Source organism: Bufo bufo, chromosome 6 (assembly GCF_905171765.1).
Source record: "Bufo bufo chromosome 6, aBufBuf1.1, whole genome shotgun sequence".
NCBI lineage: Eukaryota > Metazoa > Chordata > Amphibia > Anura > Bufonidae > Bufo > Bufo bufo.
The window spans coordinates 352,582,058-352,600,047 of NC_053394.1; the positions used below are offsets into that span (position 1 = coordinate 352,582,058).

At 45.1% G+C, this 17,990-nt stretch overlaps 1 protein-coding gene across 4 annotated transcripts in view; it reads left to right on the plus strand.

The window, feature by feature from the left end:
- The window catches only part of SEPTIN9 (septin 9), a 205,303-nt gene that overhangs the window by 82,623 nt on the left and 104,690 nt on the right, over positions 1–17,990 (plus strand). The window contains exon 1 of one of the 4 annotated variants that reach the window (XM_040438736.1): positions 9,365–9,688. The exons of 2 other annotated variants lie outside the window; for them this stretch is intronic. In XM_040438736.1, coding sequence (XP_040294670.1) covers positions 9,634–9,688 — 55 coding nt within the window. In that variant the 5' untranslated portion in view covers positions 9,365–9,633. Of the gene's footprint in view, positions 1–9,364; positions 9,689–10,644; positions 10,665–17,990 lie in introns of those variants that run through there. One more of the 4 variants, XM_040438738.1, reaches the window with a different exon arrangement.

Here is a 17,990-nt window from a genome sequence, read left to right on the forward strand (position 1 = left end):
GGATTGATCAGCAGTTTAAACAAAGTGCAGAACCCCTTTAATAGGCAGCCAGTAAAGATCCCATTGACTGCAAGCGCAGCCACCGTTCCATATACTTCAATGGGGATTTAAAAACAGCCGAGCCAGCGCTCGGATATTTTTGGCAGTGCCATAGAAATGAATGGAGGGTGGCTGCGCATGTGCGGTGAAGCCTGCAGCACTTTGCGGGCTCCGTTCTAAATATAGGTGCGGGTCCCAGAGGTGGGACTCCCACCTATCAGGCATTGGGGCATATCCTAGTGATATGCCCCGAATGTCCAAGATGGGAATACCACTTTAAAGAAAAATGTAAAAAACTGCAAAGATATGAAAAATTTATATCACCCGCATTTCCCAATTTTACATATACAGTAAATATAAACAATAAAAATAAACATTATTGCTACCAATGTTTGCATGATTAAAAGTATAAAAAATTATCATAAACGGCAAACACCGTAAGAGAAAAAGTAAAAATGGATGATTTGCTATTTTTTGGTCACCAATGTGTGTCCCCGGATCTGATGTTCTGTAACTCACAGTGCAGAGTCTCAGTGTATCCTATGTGATGTGGCTTCAGCCTGTCTCCCCTTCCTCCTGCTTATAATAGGTTTGTCCCTGCCAGCTCCTATAAGCAAGAGGCAGGGAGAGCAGTGTGAAGCTTCATCTCATAGGATACACTGGAGATTCTGTACACAGCACACAGATAGTTTGGGCAGGTAGTTTGTGTCAGGGGAGTTTAATATTCCTACAGTTAATCATTCTAATGCCTCAGCTACTATATCACTGCTCTCTTGCTCCCTTAGAAAAGGCAGAAAATATATCTTCAGCAGCACCCTCTATGTGGAGGACATACCAAGAAAAAAGGAGGGTGGAGCTTAAGGAGCGGTCTGAGAGCTGCCAGGAGAGATTTGATAGGTGGTTATGTCTTCCTGTAGGTAGGGTGACCACATTTCCAAACTGCCATTCAGGGACACCCGCCCCGGCCCCCCCGCACCCATGTCCACTCCCCAAAAAATATGATTTTTGATACTTTTTTTAAAAAATTAAGTCACTTAGTGATCAGTTGATGCTACTGTGCCCCATCAGATGCTGCCAGTGTGCCAATCAGTTGATGCTACTGTGCCCCATCAGATGCTGCCAGTGTGCCGATCAATTGATGCTAGGCACAGTAGCAACAATTCATGGGCACACTGGCATTTGATGGGGCACAGTAGTGACAATTTACGTGCACACTGGCATTTGATGGGGCACAGTAGCGACAATTCATGGGAACACTGGCAGCATCTGATGGGGGCACAGTAGCGACAATTCATTAGCACACTGGCAGCATCTGATGGGGGGCACAGTAGCGACAATTCATGGGCACACTGGCATTTGATGGGGCACAGTAGTGACAATTTACGTGCACACTGGCATTTGATGGGGCACAGTAGCGACAATTCATGGGAACACTGGCAGCATCTGATGGGGGCACAGTAGCGACAATTCATTAGCACACTGGCAGCATTTGATGGGGCACAGTAGTGACAATTAATTGACACACTGGCAGCATCTGATCTGATGGGCACAGTAGCGGCAATTGATAGGCACACTGGCAGCATCTGATGAGGCACAGTTTGCGACAATTCATGGGCACACTGGCAGCATCTGATGGGGGCACAGTAGCGACAATTCATGGGCACACTGGCATTTGATGGGGCACAGTCCATCAAATGCCAGTGTGCCCATGAATTGTCGCTACTGTGCCCCCATCAGATGCTGCCAGTGTGCCCATGAATTGTCGCTATTGTGCCCCATCAAATGCCAGTGTGCCCATAAATTGTCGCTACTGTGCGCCATCAAATGCCAGTGTGCCCAATACAGCCCGCATCCTGCTGGGGGTTGTAGTTCCACAACAGCTGGAGTCCATGTATCATTGCTGGCACTGCACATGGAGTCTATAGATAGAAGTTTCTCTCCGGTAGTATTAGGACACTGGAGCAGCACTGTCTTCTCGGTGGGCTCAGTATCAGAACACAAGGTCCTTACCTCGGGGCCGCAGCGTCTTTCTGCCGTGCAGTGTGGATGACAGAGTCGGGTGACAGAACCGGGCTGCTTGTAACGTCAGTGTGGAGAGTGGCGGCACTGCGCATGCACATTCCATTCAAACTCCAGAGGCGGCGAATAGTAAAAGTTCTTTTCGAAAGTAATCACCCGGGGCCGCCAGTGAGAGCAGCCCGGCCTGGTAACCGCTGCCTGACGCTGGGCCGGGAGCAGACAGCCTGTAAACGCCTCATGTAGTCTGTGGACTGCTGAAATACCTCTCCGGCCTGGGTGAGGAGGGAACGGCTCACATGGCAATTCCCCCGTTATACTGCAACTCCCTATCTGCACAGCTACCTGCATCTGTAGGGGCTGCACTGGGAGGTGGGTGTGGAGTCGGAACCGCAGAGAGAGCGGGACATGGTGACGTCACTGGTTGCTACACGCCAAGCGGGGCAGCCGTAGCAACCAGTGATTTAGGATGAATTAATTACAACAGCACTGCGGCAGCAGCGGCAGTGAATGTTGCAGACTGGCAGGCAGTTGATTCCGGGACTCTCTATTGTCCCGGTTTGAAGGCTCCCGGGACACGGGACAAAAACGTAAATTACGGGACGATCCCGGGCAAACCGGGACACGTGGTCACCCTACGTAGGTCATAGGAAGTCAGCCACACAGGAGAGGCTAACTTCCTGTCTACAAAGGATCAAACACTGGACTGGTGGTCAGACTGTAGATCACATGACACAGCTGACCATAATAAAAGGGTTCAAAATGTATGAATGTAACTGAGCTGGGAATAAACAAAGTACACTGCTAGAATATTGCTGGTGAATTGCCATTATACAGTGTAACGACTATTTCGTCCATGAAGATGTCTTTGAGGAATCCGTGTTTAGTCCATGTGTCCGTTTTTTTGTTTTTGTGTCATCCGTATTCCATGGACACTGCCCAGCTGAAAATTCATTTCCAGGCCATCTCCTAACAATGGTCCGTGAACAACCACTGACAGATGCAATCTGTGTTCTGTCAGTGTTTTTTTATGGACCTATAGACTTCAATGGATGTGTTTGGCCCACACCATTTCACAGAACAAAACAGTGCATGCTCCTGTGATTTTTCCACTGACACAAGGTCAGTGGAAAACCTCTGATGCATGAACAAACACATAAAAAATTTATGGAGGAGATGGACAGCACACATCCATTATTTACTGAAGTGTGAACGAGGCCTTACAGTGAGAAGTCTTGGGAAATTAAAAAAACACTAACAGAGAAAAAGTCTCAAACACAGTGTTTGCCACTTTTTTAATGCCATTTGCGTACAGATTTTTGCTCCAATTACCATTTCTCCTCCATCCCCACCACTTTCCTAAAAAGGCTTGTAGTGAGGGCAGGAAGAAGGTGGGGCCAGTGGGCCTGGCACATTTATCTTCTTTTACGCTAGTAATGGACGAACATCGGCCAGGACGATTCGCAAACGGGCATTCGCGTTAAAATGTTTACGAGCCGCGCGTTCGCGGCGGGCCCTATTCACTTTAATGGCAGGCGAACCTGAAAAACCTTCAGGTCATATTTGCAGCCAGCAAACACTTACTAGAAGTACACAAATAGTCCCACAACATGGACAGTGATATACCAGAGGGGGATCATTGGCAAAAATTCTCCAAAAAAGATGTATTTTAATCAGGGGCCATTTTTATGCGTCTTAAAGGGAAACTTTCAAAAATGTGCCCTGCTGGAGCCTAGAAAATTTTTATTTTAGGCCACGGCAGACTGCCGTCGGCAGTACAGGCCCGAAAAATTAAGCATTCACCTGACAGAAAAGAACTTGTGATAATGTGGCTGGAGGTACATTAGCAGGGATCTCAACTCTCCCGGAGGTTCAGGGAGTCTCCCGCTATTAGATAACAGCTCCCTGACACCCGCATGTAAAACAATATCTCCTTATCTCAGTCAGATAGCAGAGCAGAGAGATAAGAGAAGTGACAGGACAGAGTTTAGATTACAGGTTGAATTAACCCTTTAGGGTCAAATTGGCTTCTCAAGGAGATATATATGTTAAAGGCATCCCTTCTTCTGTCTCATTCAGTAGCTATAGAACTATTGAGAGAGATGTATTTTTTTAAAATACATTTACACATTTAACCCTCCATTTTAATTATATAATTTACCCCAGTGTTAAATTCACCCCCCCTGGATGCTTTAATCATATACATAAATATGATAATTTGGGGCAGGGTAATGAGCCCAGTCCTCCACACCATAGAGCAAAGTGTGCAGATACTGCATATGTTTGGAAAATGTAATAAAAAGTTTGTAAAAAAAAAAAAAAAAAGAAAACCTCCCTGAAATGGGTTTTTGCAGGTTGGGATGTCTGCATTAGGCGGCCACTGGATAAAAATAGAACTGTCGGCCAGTACAGGCCCCAAAAATTAGGCATTCACCTGACACAAAAGAACTTGTGATTCTGTGGTTGGAGGTACATTAGGCGGTCACTGGATAAAATTTTACTGTAGGCCAATGGAGTACAAGCCCCAAAAATTTGGCATTCACCGAACAGAAAAGAACTTTGGCTGATGTGGTTGGAAGTAAATTAGGCGTTCACTGGATAAAATTTTTACTGTAGGCCACTGGAGTACAGGCCCCAAAAATTTAGCATTCACCTGACAGAAAAGAACTTTGGCTGATTTGGCTGGAGGTAAATTAGGCATTCACTGGATAAAATTTTTACTGTAGGCCACTGGAGTACAGGCGCCAAAAATTTGGCATTCACCTGACACAAAAGAACTTGTAAATCTGTTGCTGGAGGTACATTAGGTGGTCACTGGATAAAAATGTTACAGTAGGCCACTGGAGTAGAGGCCCCAAAAATTGGGCATTCACCTGACACAAAAGAACTTGCGTGTCTGGAGGTACATTAGGCGGTCACTGGATAAAAATAGAACTGTAGGCCACTGGAGTATAGGCCCCAAACATTAGGCATTCACCTGACACAAAACTTGTGATTTTGTGGCTGGAGGTACATTAGGCGGTCACTGGATAAAAATTTTACTGTAGGCCACTGGAGTAGAGGCCCCAAAAATTTGGCATTCACCTTACAGAAAATAACTTGTGATTCTGTGGCTGGAGGTACATTAGGCGGTCACTTGATAAAAATTTTACTGTAGGCCACTGGAGTAGAGGCCCCCAAAATTTGGCATTCACCTGACACAAAAGACCTTTTATGCCGCTGTATATACATAAGACAAGGACTATTCTTTGTTCTGTGGTGGCAGATATGTGTGGGCTGGCATGAGGAAATTCAATTGCACGTGGTCGTCACAGGTGTTGAATTCCTCCGAGAGCCATTTTTAGAAATGTGAGGTAGTCCACACTGTTGTGAGCTAGGCGAGTGTGCTTATCAGTCACGATCCCCCTTGCTGCGCTGAATGTCCTTTCGGACAGGACACTCGACGAGGGGCAAGCCAAGAGTTCCATGGCAAATTGTGCCAACTCTGGCCACAGGTCAAGCCTGCACACCCAGTAGTCCAGGGGTTCCTTGCTTCTCAGAGCGTCCACATCGGCCGTTAACCTGATGTAGTTGGACACCTGTCAGTCTAGGCGTTCCCTGAGGCTGGATCCGGAGGGTGGCTCTTGATGGGTTGGCTGCAAGAATGATCTCATATCCGTAGTGACCAACACATCATCAAACCGCCCTCTTCTTGCAGGCACGGTAGAATTGGTAACTGCACCTGTTTTGCTGTGGGTGGAAATTCCTATGTTGACAGCACAGACTGCAGAGGGTAAAACTATTGTCAGCAGCTGACACGTTAAAAAAAGCCCACACTGCGGAGCCATGTGCCAGCGTCCTGGAAGCACCAGAAGTGACCGTACATGGTGGATGGCTAGCTCCAGATACATTTGCAGTCTGCTTTTTGCCTCCTGTGCCCTGCGAGCTTTGCCTGCTTCTCCTCCTTCTCCTCCCTCTCTGCTGCTCCGTCTCTCCCTCTGAACTCCCCTCCTCTTCCTCTCTTGTGGGCACCCATCATCCTCACCTTTACAACCACTGACATTTGAGATCTCGGAGTAGGCAACAACAGCGGGGACGTCACTTCTTGGGCTGATCGGGGTACTATCGTCAGACCGCTGGGTGGCGGACGTTGCTACCTCCTCTTCCTCATCCAATGTCAAATATGGCTGTGCATTGGTAAGGTCTGGAAATGGATGGGAAAATAATTCCTCTGACTCGTGTGGAGGGGCTATGATGATGGTGGTGGATTTGGGGGTGCACACAGCTAAGAGTGAGGAGGGTGCAGATACAGAGGATGAGGAGGGTGCAGAAGTGGAAGGGTGAGTGAGCCACTCAACCAACTCTGGTGCATCCTTTGAAGTAATCGCACGTGCCTTCTCCAACTTCCCACTTAGGCTCCGACCTGGTGCACCTGCTCGACCCCTTCCACCACTGCGGAACAGCCTGCCTCTTCCTCTGCCTGTCATTTTCGAAATAAATGACCCTGTGCCTAAGTCCCTAGAGAAGAGCAGTATTTGTGGAAGCAGGTATATTGCAGGCCTCAATCAATATTTGGTGCTGCACAGTTCAAATGCACTATATAGAAAGTATATTATTGGTATATCACACCCCTGTCTCAATCAGTTTTTTTGGGGGGCAACTGTTATATCACATCCGTTGCAATTAGTTGTTCCAATAGCGTTTGTCCCTCTATATAGCTGCGGTATCGCAGCAGAACCGCACACAACTGCTGCACAGTTCAAATGCACTATATTGAAAGTATATTATAGGTATATTACACCCCTGCCTCAGTCAGTCTTTTTTGGGGGCAACTGGTATATCACACACTTTGCAATTAGTTGTTCCAATAGCTTTTGTCCCTCTATATAGCTGCGGTATCGCAGCAGAACCGCACACATCTGCTGCACAGTACAAATGCATTATAATATACTTTCTATGTTAGAAAGTATATTATAAGTATATCACACCCCTCTGTATGTCACACCTATCAATAGCACACCTATACCAGTTCTTAAAAGGACTTTTGTGGTCCTATTAGCTAGCGTTTGGTGTCACTAACAGCCTGTCCCTACTTCACAAAGCAACCTCTCCCTACACTGACAAAATACAGAATGTAAAATGGCAGCCAGATCGGGTTCTGTTATAGGGTGGGGGTGTGTCCATGTGCTGAAACATCTCAATTGGCTGTCCTGTCCCACCTGATGGATGTGTCATGGGTCAAAGTTCAGCGCAATGCAAAAGAATATGCCGCGCGCAAACATCGCCATATGTTCGCATGTTCAGCGGATCGCGAACGCTCAAAGTTCACCGCAAACCGACCGCCGGGAAAACCACAAGGCCATTACTATTTTACGCCAGCTCTCTGGTGTATTGAAATATACGCCAGCCTGGGGCTTGCGTAGATTTCTGTTTAGGTGCACTGACTGCCAGAAATGGGCCTGGGCATCTGTTATAAGGTTTGTACCTATGACACTGGCTGACCTGTAGCATGTGCACTTGGCAGCTGAAGACATCTGTGTTGGTCCCGTGTTCATATGTGCCCACATTTCTGAGAAAAATTATGTTTTTAAATAAAATGCAAATGAGCCTCTAGGAGCAATGTGGACGTTGCTGTTACACCTAGAGTCCCTGCTCTCTCTGCAACTGCCACGCCCCCTGCACTTTGATTCACAGTGCCAGACAGTGAACACATCATCACACCTGACCCTGTCAATCACAGTGCAGAGGGTCCGGCAGTTGCAGAGAGAGCAGAGCCTCTAGGTGTAATGGAAACGCCCCGTTGCTCCTAGATGCTCATTTGTATATATTTAAACCTCATTTTTCTCATCAATGCAGGCACATAGGAACATGGGATCAACAAAGATGCCTTCAGCTGCCAAGCACACATGTAACAGGTCAGCCAGTGTCATAGGTACAAATCCGCTGATAGAAGTCTTTAAATTAGGAGCATCTTCCAGCTGTATAGGGGAAATCATAGACAGGACAAGAGGTGTCTTCTGCTCCACCAGAAGTCTGTAGTTAGATTCACAAAACTACCAATGTGAATTCTCTGCTACGTCTACTGTGTCAACCTGCTAGGTTGACTGCTCAGCCACGTTAGACCAAGCACTCCATGTAACCTGACTTTGGGCCTTATACAAGCAAGAACCTAACGGGCATTAATACCCACAACATATGCCCTAACTGTCTGATAGAGGGTTCTTTTGGCCATTCAGATGTTTTTGAGGGTGCGTCAACATGGGGATTCTTGACTAATAGCCACAGAGCATTAGTCCTTCCTACCATTTACTACACAGTTATTTTTTGCAAATTTCCCTCTTACTTAACACTGAGGGTTTGGACTGCAAACAAATAGTCTGCCCGCTGCTGATAATCAACTCCCTATGAAACTCTGCCAGTGTGGTGTTAGCCACCATCAGCACTGGAGCATGTAAGCAGATAGTAGCAAGAATGTCATGGACAAGGAGACAATGGGGAGGTATTTGAGCTGCTGTCACAATACGAGCATGGCACATCTACTGCCCACAAAACTGGCCGAGTGAACATATGTCCAAGCCGGTACCCCCCTGTGTGTGACTGGCTTCCTGTTGACAGCTGGCCTTTCCTCTTGCTTGATATTTCGGGAGTTCCTGCTGCCTATCAATCCAGCTCCAGGATATGGTGACGCCATCAGTTTAACCCCTCCACTGCCGAACGGACCGCTTTTCAATGAAAGCAAAAAAGAGATACTGGGAAGGTTCCGACTTGCGGAATTGGGGAAGGAAATGGAATTTAGGAAAAGCTTCAATGACAGCAGTGGAAATGTCGTCAGAGGGAAAATGAACTAATCGTGGGGAGCGACAGACAACAAAAAAAAATCTGTATATTCACATATGAACAATACTGCAGCTTAGTATCAACTATTGATTAAGCAAGAGGAGGAGACGGAGTTATATACAGATGTAGGACATTTATTCTGTTTTATTATCTATAGTTTTACAGGACTAGCGAATTTCCTTAGCCTAAAGCGCCAAATGACAAACTTAGCTCTAATCCATCTGCAACTATAAAACATCTTGTTTTTTTAGTTTTTTTTTTATTAGTCATAATCTAAATACAAAAGCTGCAGAAAGTCTCAAGCATTGAATCTGAAATTTGTGGCTTGCAAAGGGTTACAGGCGGTTGCCACAAGCCACCTCAGTGCAGCTGGGAAGCCTAGGGAATGTGAGATGTGCGAGCAGTGCGAGCAGTGCGAGAGTGAGTGTGTGTGTGTGACAGGGGTGGAGTTTAAGGCTGCCTTTGCACCATTGATTCAAATCAGCCTTTAGGGGCTGTTTTCTGTCCTCCGCTTCAAGTTAGGGAGAGAGTGAGAGACAAAACCCCACACGCATTAAAGGGAAAAAGTTTAGAATCGCAGTCATAACAGGAGAATCCTCCCCCCCCTCCCTCTCCTCCATCCCCCTTTTCTTGGCGGCAGCTTCTTATGTGAGCCCATTTTTTTTTCCAAATTTGGGATTTGTTTTTTAGAAGTGGGGGGGGGGGAGAAACAAATCACTGCAAGGATCCAGGCAGATTCTGGAATTGTGGACGATCCCAAAAATGTCGGATCCGACAGTCAATGCGCACCTGGAAGGCATTATATCGGATTTTGAAGGTAGGTAAAGAGCAGATTTCTATATTTTTTTTTACGGGTTCCAGAGGTCTGGTTGTCCTTTTACCATTGTACGTGTGCTTGTGAGGGGAGAGAAGACAGATGCTTGATGTAAGACATGAGATGGATGGTGAAATGTAGATATAGGCTGATGGAAAAAACGGAGCGCAGAACGTATAGGGGTTTCTAGATACACATCTCAAAAATGCGAAATGAGATGCATGGACAGGAAATAGTGGCTGTAAGAATAGACAGGTAATGAGCGAGAAAGAGAGAGAGACATGGTGGATTGAGGGTAGGGGAAAGCAGGCTGAAAATTACTCAGAATGAGCAGTAAAAAATAGCGGTGAGTCACAGAGAGGGGGAGGAAGTGTAAGACATAGATTCGATTTTACTGCAGCACATCTGTATGAAAGGCTAAAATATGGACAGAGCAGACAGGAGCGAGAAATGAAGAGTGCTCCTACCTTAATCTATGACATCTCCAATACAAGCTTTATTGTCTAAAGAGATATTGTATCCATGAGGCAAGTACTCCAACTCCCAGCAGAGCGTCAGTGAATCACTGACAGATGGAGTCGATTCACAAATCTGTCTTTGTTCACTATGAGTCTTGCAGATCAGGATGGATTCTGCAAGAGGACAGCCTAAAAGTTGTGGTTCTTGTTGTTGTAGACACACTTGTGCCCACCCACCGTCATAGCCCCTATAGAATGACTAGCGATGGTCTGATGCCCCCATATGTCCCTTGGGTTACGTTCCAGATGGCACCCGAGGATTTCATGTGATCTCTTTTTTTTTTTTTTCTGAGGGGCGTTCTTCATCCTTATATTTTCCTGGTCCTTTGTAGTAGTCAAGTGGTATTTTGTCACATCTCAGCCCAGCTGAAAGAAAGCCCATGCCTATCAGGTTTCATTCTGTATGTTGGACGGGGTCAGCAGCTGAGCATGTCGCTTCCAAAAAGTGACAAGTCTAAAAGGTGGGGCAACTACTCAAGTCTTTTCTCCATTTCCATAGACTGATTCATTTGAATGGCGTTACTTCATTTAAAGGGAACCTGTCATCAACTTTATGCTGACCTCACTGATTGTGTCACTCATGAGCTAAAATTAAGTGGTTGCCGAGAACCAGCATCATAATCATTGCAGCACAGGTCTTGAAAAGAGTCAAATCTACCTGAGAAGAGTCATGGTTATTCATAATCTCCTTCACGCTCACCCATCTGCTGATGATTGGCAGTTCTCTCCTAGAGAGAAAGAGAGAAAACTAGGTAGAAGACTGTCAGTCATCAGGAGGTGGGCAGGGAGAGCAGGAATTCTTGAATAACCATGACTCTTCTCAGGTGGCCGTGACTCTTTTCCAGGCTCAGTCTGCAATTATTGTGATGTTGGTTCTCGGCAATCACTTACTTTTAACTTTTAAATGACAGACCGCTGAAATCAACTCACCTATCTCTACTTTATTCTGCCGTTAGTATGGGCAGCATAAAGTTGATGACAGGTTCCTTTTAAGGGAATTGTTATGACTTCTTGCATGATGGTAGGAGGTGGAGAGTTGGGATCTGCTGCTGTCAATAATACAGCTGTCCCTATTCCTATATATAGGACTATACATGTAGATATCCGCCTTAACCTAGAAATGTTCTTGGCTGATTCACTAGTTAATATAATTAAGAGTTCTTGATTGTATGAAGATGTCAAAGAGTAAAAAGGGATGTCAATTTGAAGACTAAAGCAGGCTGTACACTAGAGATTTTGGTCAGCCGATTTAGACCATTTTCCACCAATCATCATTTCCTTTTCATGACACATGTGAGCATTACAGATACTGACCAATAGCAGATACTGTATCTGTCAAAAAGTTCTGCCTTGTTGGGCTAACTTATTCCAGTCGTTGTCAGGTGCTCAGGTTAAAATGTCATTGAACGACAGATCTGCTTCTTATCAGTGGAAGTCCGACTAGGCCACGGATCACGATAAGGTCTATTGTCTTGTCAACAATGTAATTTCACAGACCAGCCATGAAGAACATCCAAAAAGAAAACCATCTGTAAACGCTAATGTATTTCAAACTTGACTCAACTTAGAACCTTACAAATTCAGCTATGACGACAAAACCCCACACATCCCACATGTGAAATGAAAGGTGAAAAATGAAAGGTGGAATCTGATTGGTTGCTATGGACAACTAAGCCAGTTCTACTTTACACCACACTATTTTGTCAGGTAAAATAAATTAATGGTGACCACAGTGTTTCCTCCAGTGAAATTTAGCAGGCGATTGTCGGGAAGCATTGCTTCCCAGCAAGTGCTTGCTCGTCAGTGAAGGAGACCACTGCATCTAAATGTAGAAATCTCCTCCACAGTATGGGGAGGAACGTTCACTAATACCATCGCTCTTCCCCAAACATATTCATTGTTTGCTGGCAGCAGAGCATGTTTAGACGGCATGATCTGTTGCTGGCAAACCATGATTTTGGTGACCACACAAACGATCATGTTACCCGATAAACAAACATTTTGCTTGTAATCGGTGGCACTTTACACCGGCAGATTATTGCTAACGAGCGTTCGTATGAACGCTTGCTAGCGATTATCTGGCTGATGGTGGGCCAGTGTAAAGAGACCTAAGGATTCCACCAAACAACACCTTATAGCTCCACTTCCAGGACTCCCATTAATGACACATGGTGGGATAATGGGGTTACCTTCACTCACACCTAAGTGTGCTCATTTTAAGTGGAGTAAAGGTGCCCATACATGACTGTATGACTACATCTGTGAAACGTTCCGTCACTAAACAATCCTTCTTTCAATGCTTGTTCAACCATCAACTTTTGTCTAGTGTGGCGACTTTAGGCTAGCGGTATTTCATGGTCAGGGATTTTGAATTGTGTCTTGTTAGAGAGTTATGGAGAAGTGAAAGTCATACATCAATTGATAGGACATTCTTTCATGATTAATATGTTATTGCTTTTACAGTGATTCCTGATGGGGTCCTGATGGGGTTGTACCATATCAAATTCTCAGTTTCATACAAAAGCTACCCAACTGTACTGGTATGGTGACAGAAGCTTTAGAAAAGTCCCACGTGACCATTTCCTAAAGGAATTACTATAATCAGTAGGTCTCCAACCAGAGAGAGTATATCATGTTGCAAGTCCACCATGTGTGAATTCACCCCAACTGGAAGCTCATTGGCCAAGATCCCCCAATTATCATGTGTCATTTACAGTAGTGGTGCTATCTCATATATGACAAAGAGGCCATAAGGTGCCATGGCTACTTCTGCACCCCCAACAGTTTTGCTTTAGCTTCCAACTACAGACTTATGGTGGGTTTAGACGCTCTGATGTACAGCCACAGTTAAGGAAGAGTTCCTTCCGACAGTCAACTGCTCGTTCAGTGAAGGAGACCACTGCATTTATATGCAGTGATCTCCTTCACAGTATGAGGAAGAGGGATTGCTATTTTGATCGCTCGTCCCCATACATTGTTTCTGGGCAGCAGATTGCGATAATTGGTGTGCATGGACGAACAACAGGAACACCCGATGAACAAGCATTTTGCTCAATCATTGGGTGATCGTTGGCACATTTAGACAGGCAGATCTTTGGGAATGAGCATTCACAGGAACGTTCGTTCTTGATCATATGCCCGATTATCAGGCAGTGTAAATCCACCTTTAATTTTGCCGTCTCTGTGGTAGCAAAAGGCTTTTATTTTGAAACCGGACATCGAAGTACATTAGGAGATGCCTGTGTATCGATATCTTTAGCATTGGTGGAGGTAGAACTTTGGCAGAATTGTGCTCTAGGGAGGCGTTGGCATGCTCAGAAGTCTTTTGATTACCGAAATATGCCCCAAGCATTTAGTTCCGTATGGGCCATCAATGCCACGATGTTCAATGATGACTCCATCTTGAAGATATAGTCATACGTGCCAGAGAAAAAAACATCCACATTTGAGTCTATGCAATACCCTAGTCCATCGTAGAAAGGTCTCTGCAGGTGTATTGCAACAGTTCTTATGCAGCAGGTGTTGTCCTACCACAGTGGATAGTAATGTACTCTTTGGTGCTAGTGGTTTGGTCTCTAAGTTGTTTAACAACTTAATGACCCCTGACAGATATATCCTGCTCCATATGTGGCGGGTCCCCTGGTCATTTAATCCCTCAGATGCCATGATCAACAGCAACCATGGCATCTGTGGGGTTGGACAGAAGGAGGGGGCTCACTCAGTCCTCCGATCGGAGCCCCGGGGTGAAATTATGAGGCTCCGATCAGTTGCCATGACAGCCTTGGGCCTTGTGAAGGTTTCCAGTACTGTCAATGTGAGCTGCCTGCATAGCTGGCAGATGAATATGACTCTAGCTAAAGGACTAATCATGGAGTCCTTCAATGAGCATAACACACTATAACACCTCACAGGTAAAAGTTTGTCCAAAAAGTTTACTACTCACTCTGCTCGTTTATTAGGATGCATATCATCTTATGTTCAGTGAATATATTGCTCTATAAGTTACTACTCCAATGTGTGATCTTCACAATAGTCTATGGAGACTGAGCTCAGTTTCATGGTCACACAGCCTTGTTCCGTACATCAGATTTATTGCCTCCACAATGCATTTAGCATAGCTATCTAATTAATTGGCTTTGAAAATGTGAGTAGGACGATACACACACTCATAGCTTACCGTGCTCTGCTCAGGTTATCCAAAGGCTTTTGATCCGGTGCCATACATGCGGTAACTACATTAATTAAGAGCTAGAAACCTTTGCGAATAGACTTGCACTTGAAGCACAACTCACAAGATCTGGGTCCACCATTGGGTGTGACTCCTATTTGGCATTTCTCAAATACAGGAGTCACGTTCTTTATATAGTCGATCTATGTTAAATTAAAAAAGTTACTAATATTTTAAGAGTCACATCGCCGGCACTTAATAGAAAATGCCTATACTTGCCCGCAATTGCGGACAAGAATAGGACATGTTCTATATTTTTCGGGATCGGAATTGCGGACCCGGAAGTGCGGATCCGCAATTCCGGATCCGGGCAGCACATCGTGCTGCCCCATAGAAATGAATGGGTCCGCAATTCCGTTCCGCAAAATATGCGGAACGAAATTGCGGACGTGTGAATGGACCCTTATAACTCCCTGCCTGCTGCCATTCTCTTAAAATAAAGACTTTTAAAATATGCGAATGAGCCTCTAGGTGCTATTAGGGCGTTGCTGCAGCACCTAGAGACTCCGTCTTCTCAACCTTTGTCATGCCCATGTACAGTTGATTGACGTCCGAGTTCTCCTCAGTGTCCCGTAAATCCCGCGCCTGCGCCGTCCCGTTTAGTATTCGGCGCAGGTGCAGTGAGGAAGCCGGCAGCAACAGCGCGTCCTTCACTCACTGCGTGGAATACTAAACGCAGGCCCGGGATTTACGGGACACTGAGGAGAACTCGGACGTCAATCAACTGTACATGGGCGTGCCAAAGGATGAGAAGACGGAGTCTCTAGGTGCTGCAGCAACGCCCCACTAGCACCTAGAGGCTCATTAGCATATTATAAAAGTCTTTATTTTGAGGGAACGGCGGCAGGCAGGGAGTTATAAAGCATACAGTTATGTTCTGCTGACATTAGCACATCGCTAATGTCAGCCAGATACATAACTATTTTTCTCATGACAGAAACCCTTTAAAAGGGTATTCCCATCTTAGGCCCTACCGGCACCACGATTGGTTTGATGTGGAAAAAATCTGCTTTTAACATACTTACCTATTATACTATTAAAGGGATGATCTTATGACATTATTGAAGTGTTTCAATTGGATATGATTCACAGTGGATCTTGTAATATACTGAGACTACTGTCAACCATCTGCAAACCAATAACCAAATGGATAGGCTGAAATGATATATATTCCTGAGCTCAGTAGAAGACCTATGTATGTGATCTCCAGAGCCATCAGCATACACAGAACTTGTGTCCTTACCTTAATATGCATGGCCAGTCTATAATTGCCTCAAGCATCTCATTCTTTGTGGCCAGGATGCTCAACCGTGACAACACCTCCTTTGAATGAATACTTCCTTGGCCTCGGAGGAGTACTTTCCTTCACTGAAACTTGTGACACACTTGTAATAAATCATTTAGTGTTTAGTTAAACATTTCTTCATGACTTTGTATTATTTGTCATGGGGTTCTGCCGCTCCATCCATCAGATGAAATATTGCCTGTTCCTCTTAGGCTAACATGACCCCCCTCAGGATGCTGCACTTAGTAGTACAGTGCTGTGGTGTCTGGAATGTCTTCTGTGTATAGCAGAGCTAGTTATGCCCAGGTGTTCAGGACACAGCCTGAGGGTTATGGCATTTTATTCCACCAGGTGAGTTCACTGGACAGAATGGAAGTTACTGATCAGTGAATTCCTTTTCTGACCCATCCAACATTACCCTCTAACACAATCATCTCCAACTTGTGCCTTTCCAGCTGTTGCGAAACTGCAACTCTGTTGGAGCATGCTGGGGGTTTTAGTTTTGCAACAACTGGAGAACCGCAGATTGGTGACCAGTGAAAAACATCTGATGTTTGCCTGCCTGTCTTCCTGAAAGCCAGAACCATTCTTATTCTGACCAGTGAATCAGTAATCAGTATTCGTCTTCAAAGTCAATCAGTTTCATTCTTTATTTCCAAACCTGCCCTAAAAAGAGAAGCTTAGAATCCGATTGGTTGGTATAGGGACCACTAAGATGCAGACCCTATCTGTGCCCCTATCTAGGGTAGCACTGAAAAAGAAAATATAAGTAGCACGGTGCTACTCCAGGTCCTTTTGTCTTCTCGGAAACCATGTAATTGGACAATGATAGTCAGTGGCTTACCATGCAGCCTCTATAAGAAGCCAAATAGCTGATCAAAGCAGATGTGGAGGTTTACTAGCACCACTGCCACTTTATTCTAGCAATTGGCATGAATCATAGCAGTCATACCACATTCATCGATGCCATCAATGTCTTTAGTGAAATGACTGCCTTTCAAGAAAATGTCTGAGATTTGGAGGACAAGGCTAGGTTGACATTGTGGCCAAATTCCAGCATTCTTTTCTAGCCTAGGAATACCAGAATTGCCAGATCCATCATATGCCAGACACCACAGGCGTCCATCAGAATTCCGGCATCAATACAGGCATTCTGCTGGACAAAATACTGCTGCATACAGCAGTATTTTATCCTTTTTTCCCCCCAAATCTGTAAACTTAGCCTAAGAGTTATCCAAATGTGGAAACCTTGCTTGCTACTAGCATTTCACGTACATGGAGTAGCTATCGTAACAGGCAATATAAACAGCTTTTGCCTTCAAGGGATTATCCAAAAAATTTTAACATGTAAATCCCCAGTCCAGCACGGCTGCTCTGGTGGTCACTGCTGGTCTGGCTTTATTTGTCCTGCAGTGATCTAATTTTGTTCATGCTGAAAGAGGTGGTCCCAGTTCTAGATATGATGACCTCTCCTAAAGGGGGGAGTCAAGTGCATGGAAGATGAACTGCAGTAACTCGGCTATTACACCGTGGATGAAGCCCATCCACTTTGTTATTTCCGGTGCAGTCCAGTGAGAACAGCTGGTCATGGGAGTTCCGGGTTTTAGACCCCCCGCCAATTTGATATTGAAGACGTAGTCTAAAGGTAGCTCATCAATTTTTAGAACTCAGAACACCCATTTAATATCTAAGACCTACAGATACAGTATACAATGCCCACTAGAGGAGAAGTTCATATCACCCTCTCTTTGTTTTAAGTATCTCATGATCTTAACCATAACCATAAATGGCCTTCACAAAGGTCGCTTTCACAAACTAAAATGTGCTTTGAACCCTCTTGTGAATGTGATATAACTAGAACATCCTTATATTACAGATGTGTCTATCCTTACCTTTCCTCTTGGTTCGGAATATCTTGACATAAGTGGTGCGAGATGACCAGCTTTAAAAAATGTAATTTCGTTACTCATAACGCCCAACATAGTAATTTTTTTTAAACTGGTCATCTCGTGATATATGGAGCCAAGAGGAAAGGTGAGGATGTACAGCACTCCGGCCCACTGAGGGAGATTGTGCTGGGCTAGAGAGGATGGGAGTGGTCCTTACAGTGTCTAATCCCTGCTCCAGCACTCCCCAAGGCGTCACATGCAGTGATGGGAGGGGCACAGCTCTTCTTTCCCTCGGGGCACACCCTGGACTTTTGGAGTCTCCTGCTTGGTGGTGGTTGGTGTGCCCTTACTATTAGGTGAGCAGCAGGGTGCAAGGCAGGAGAAC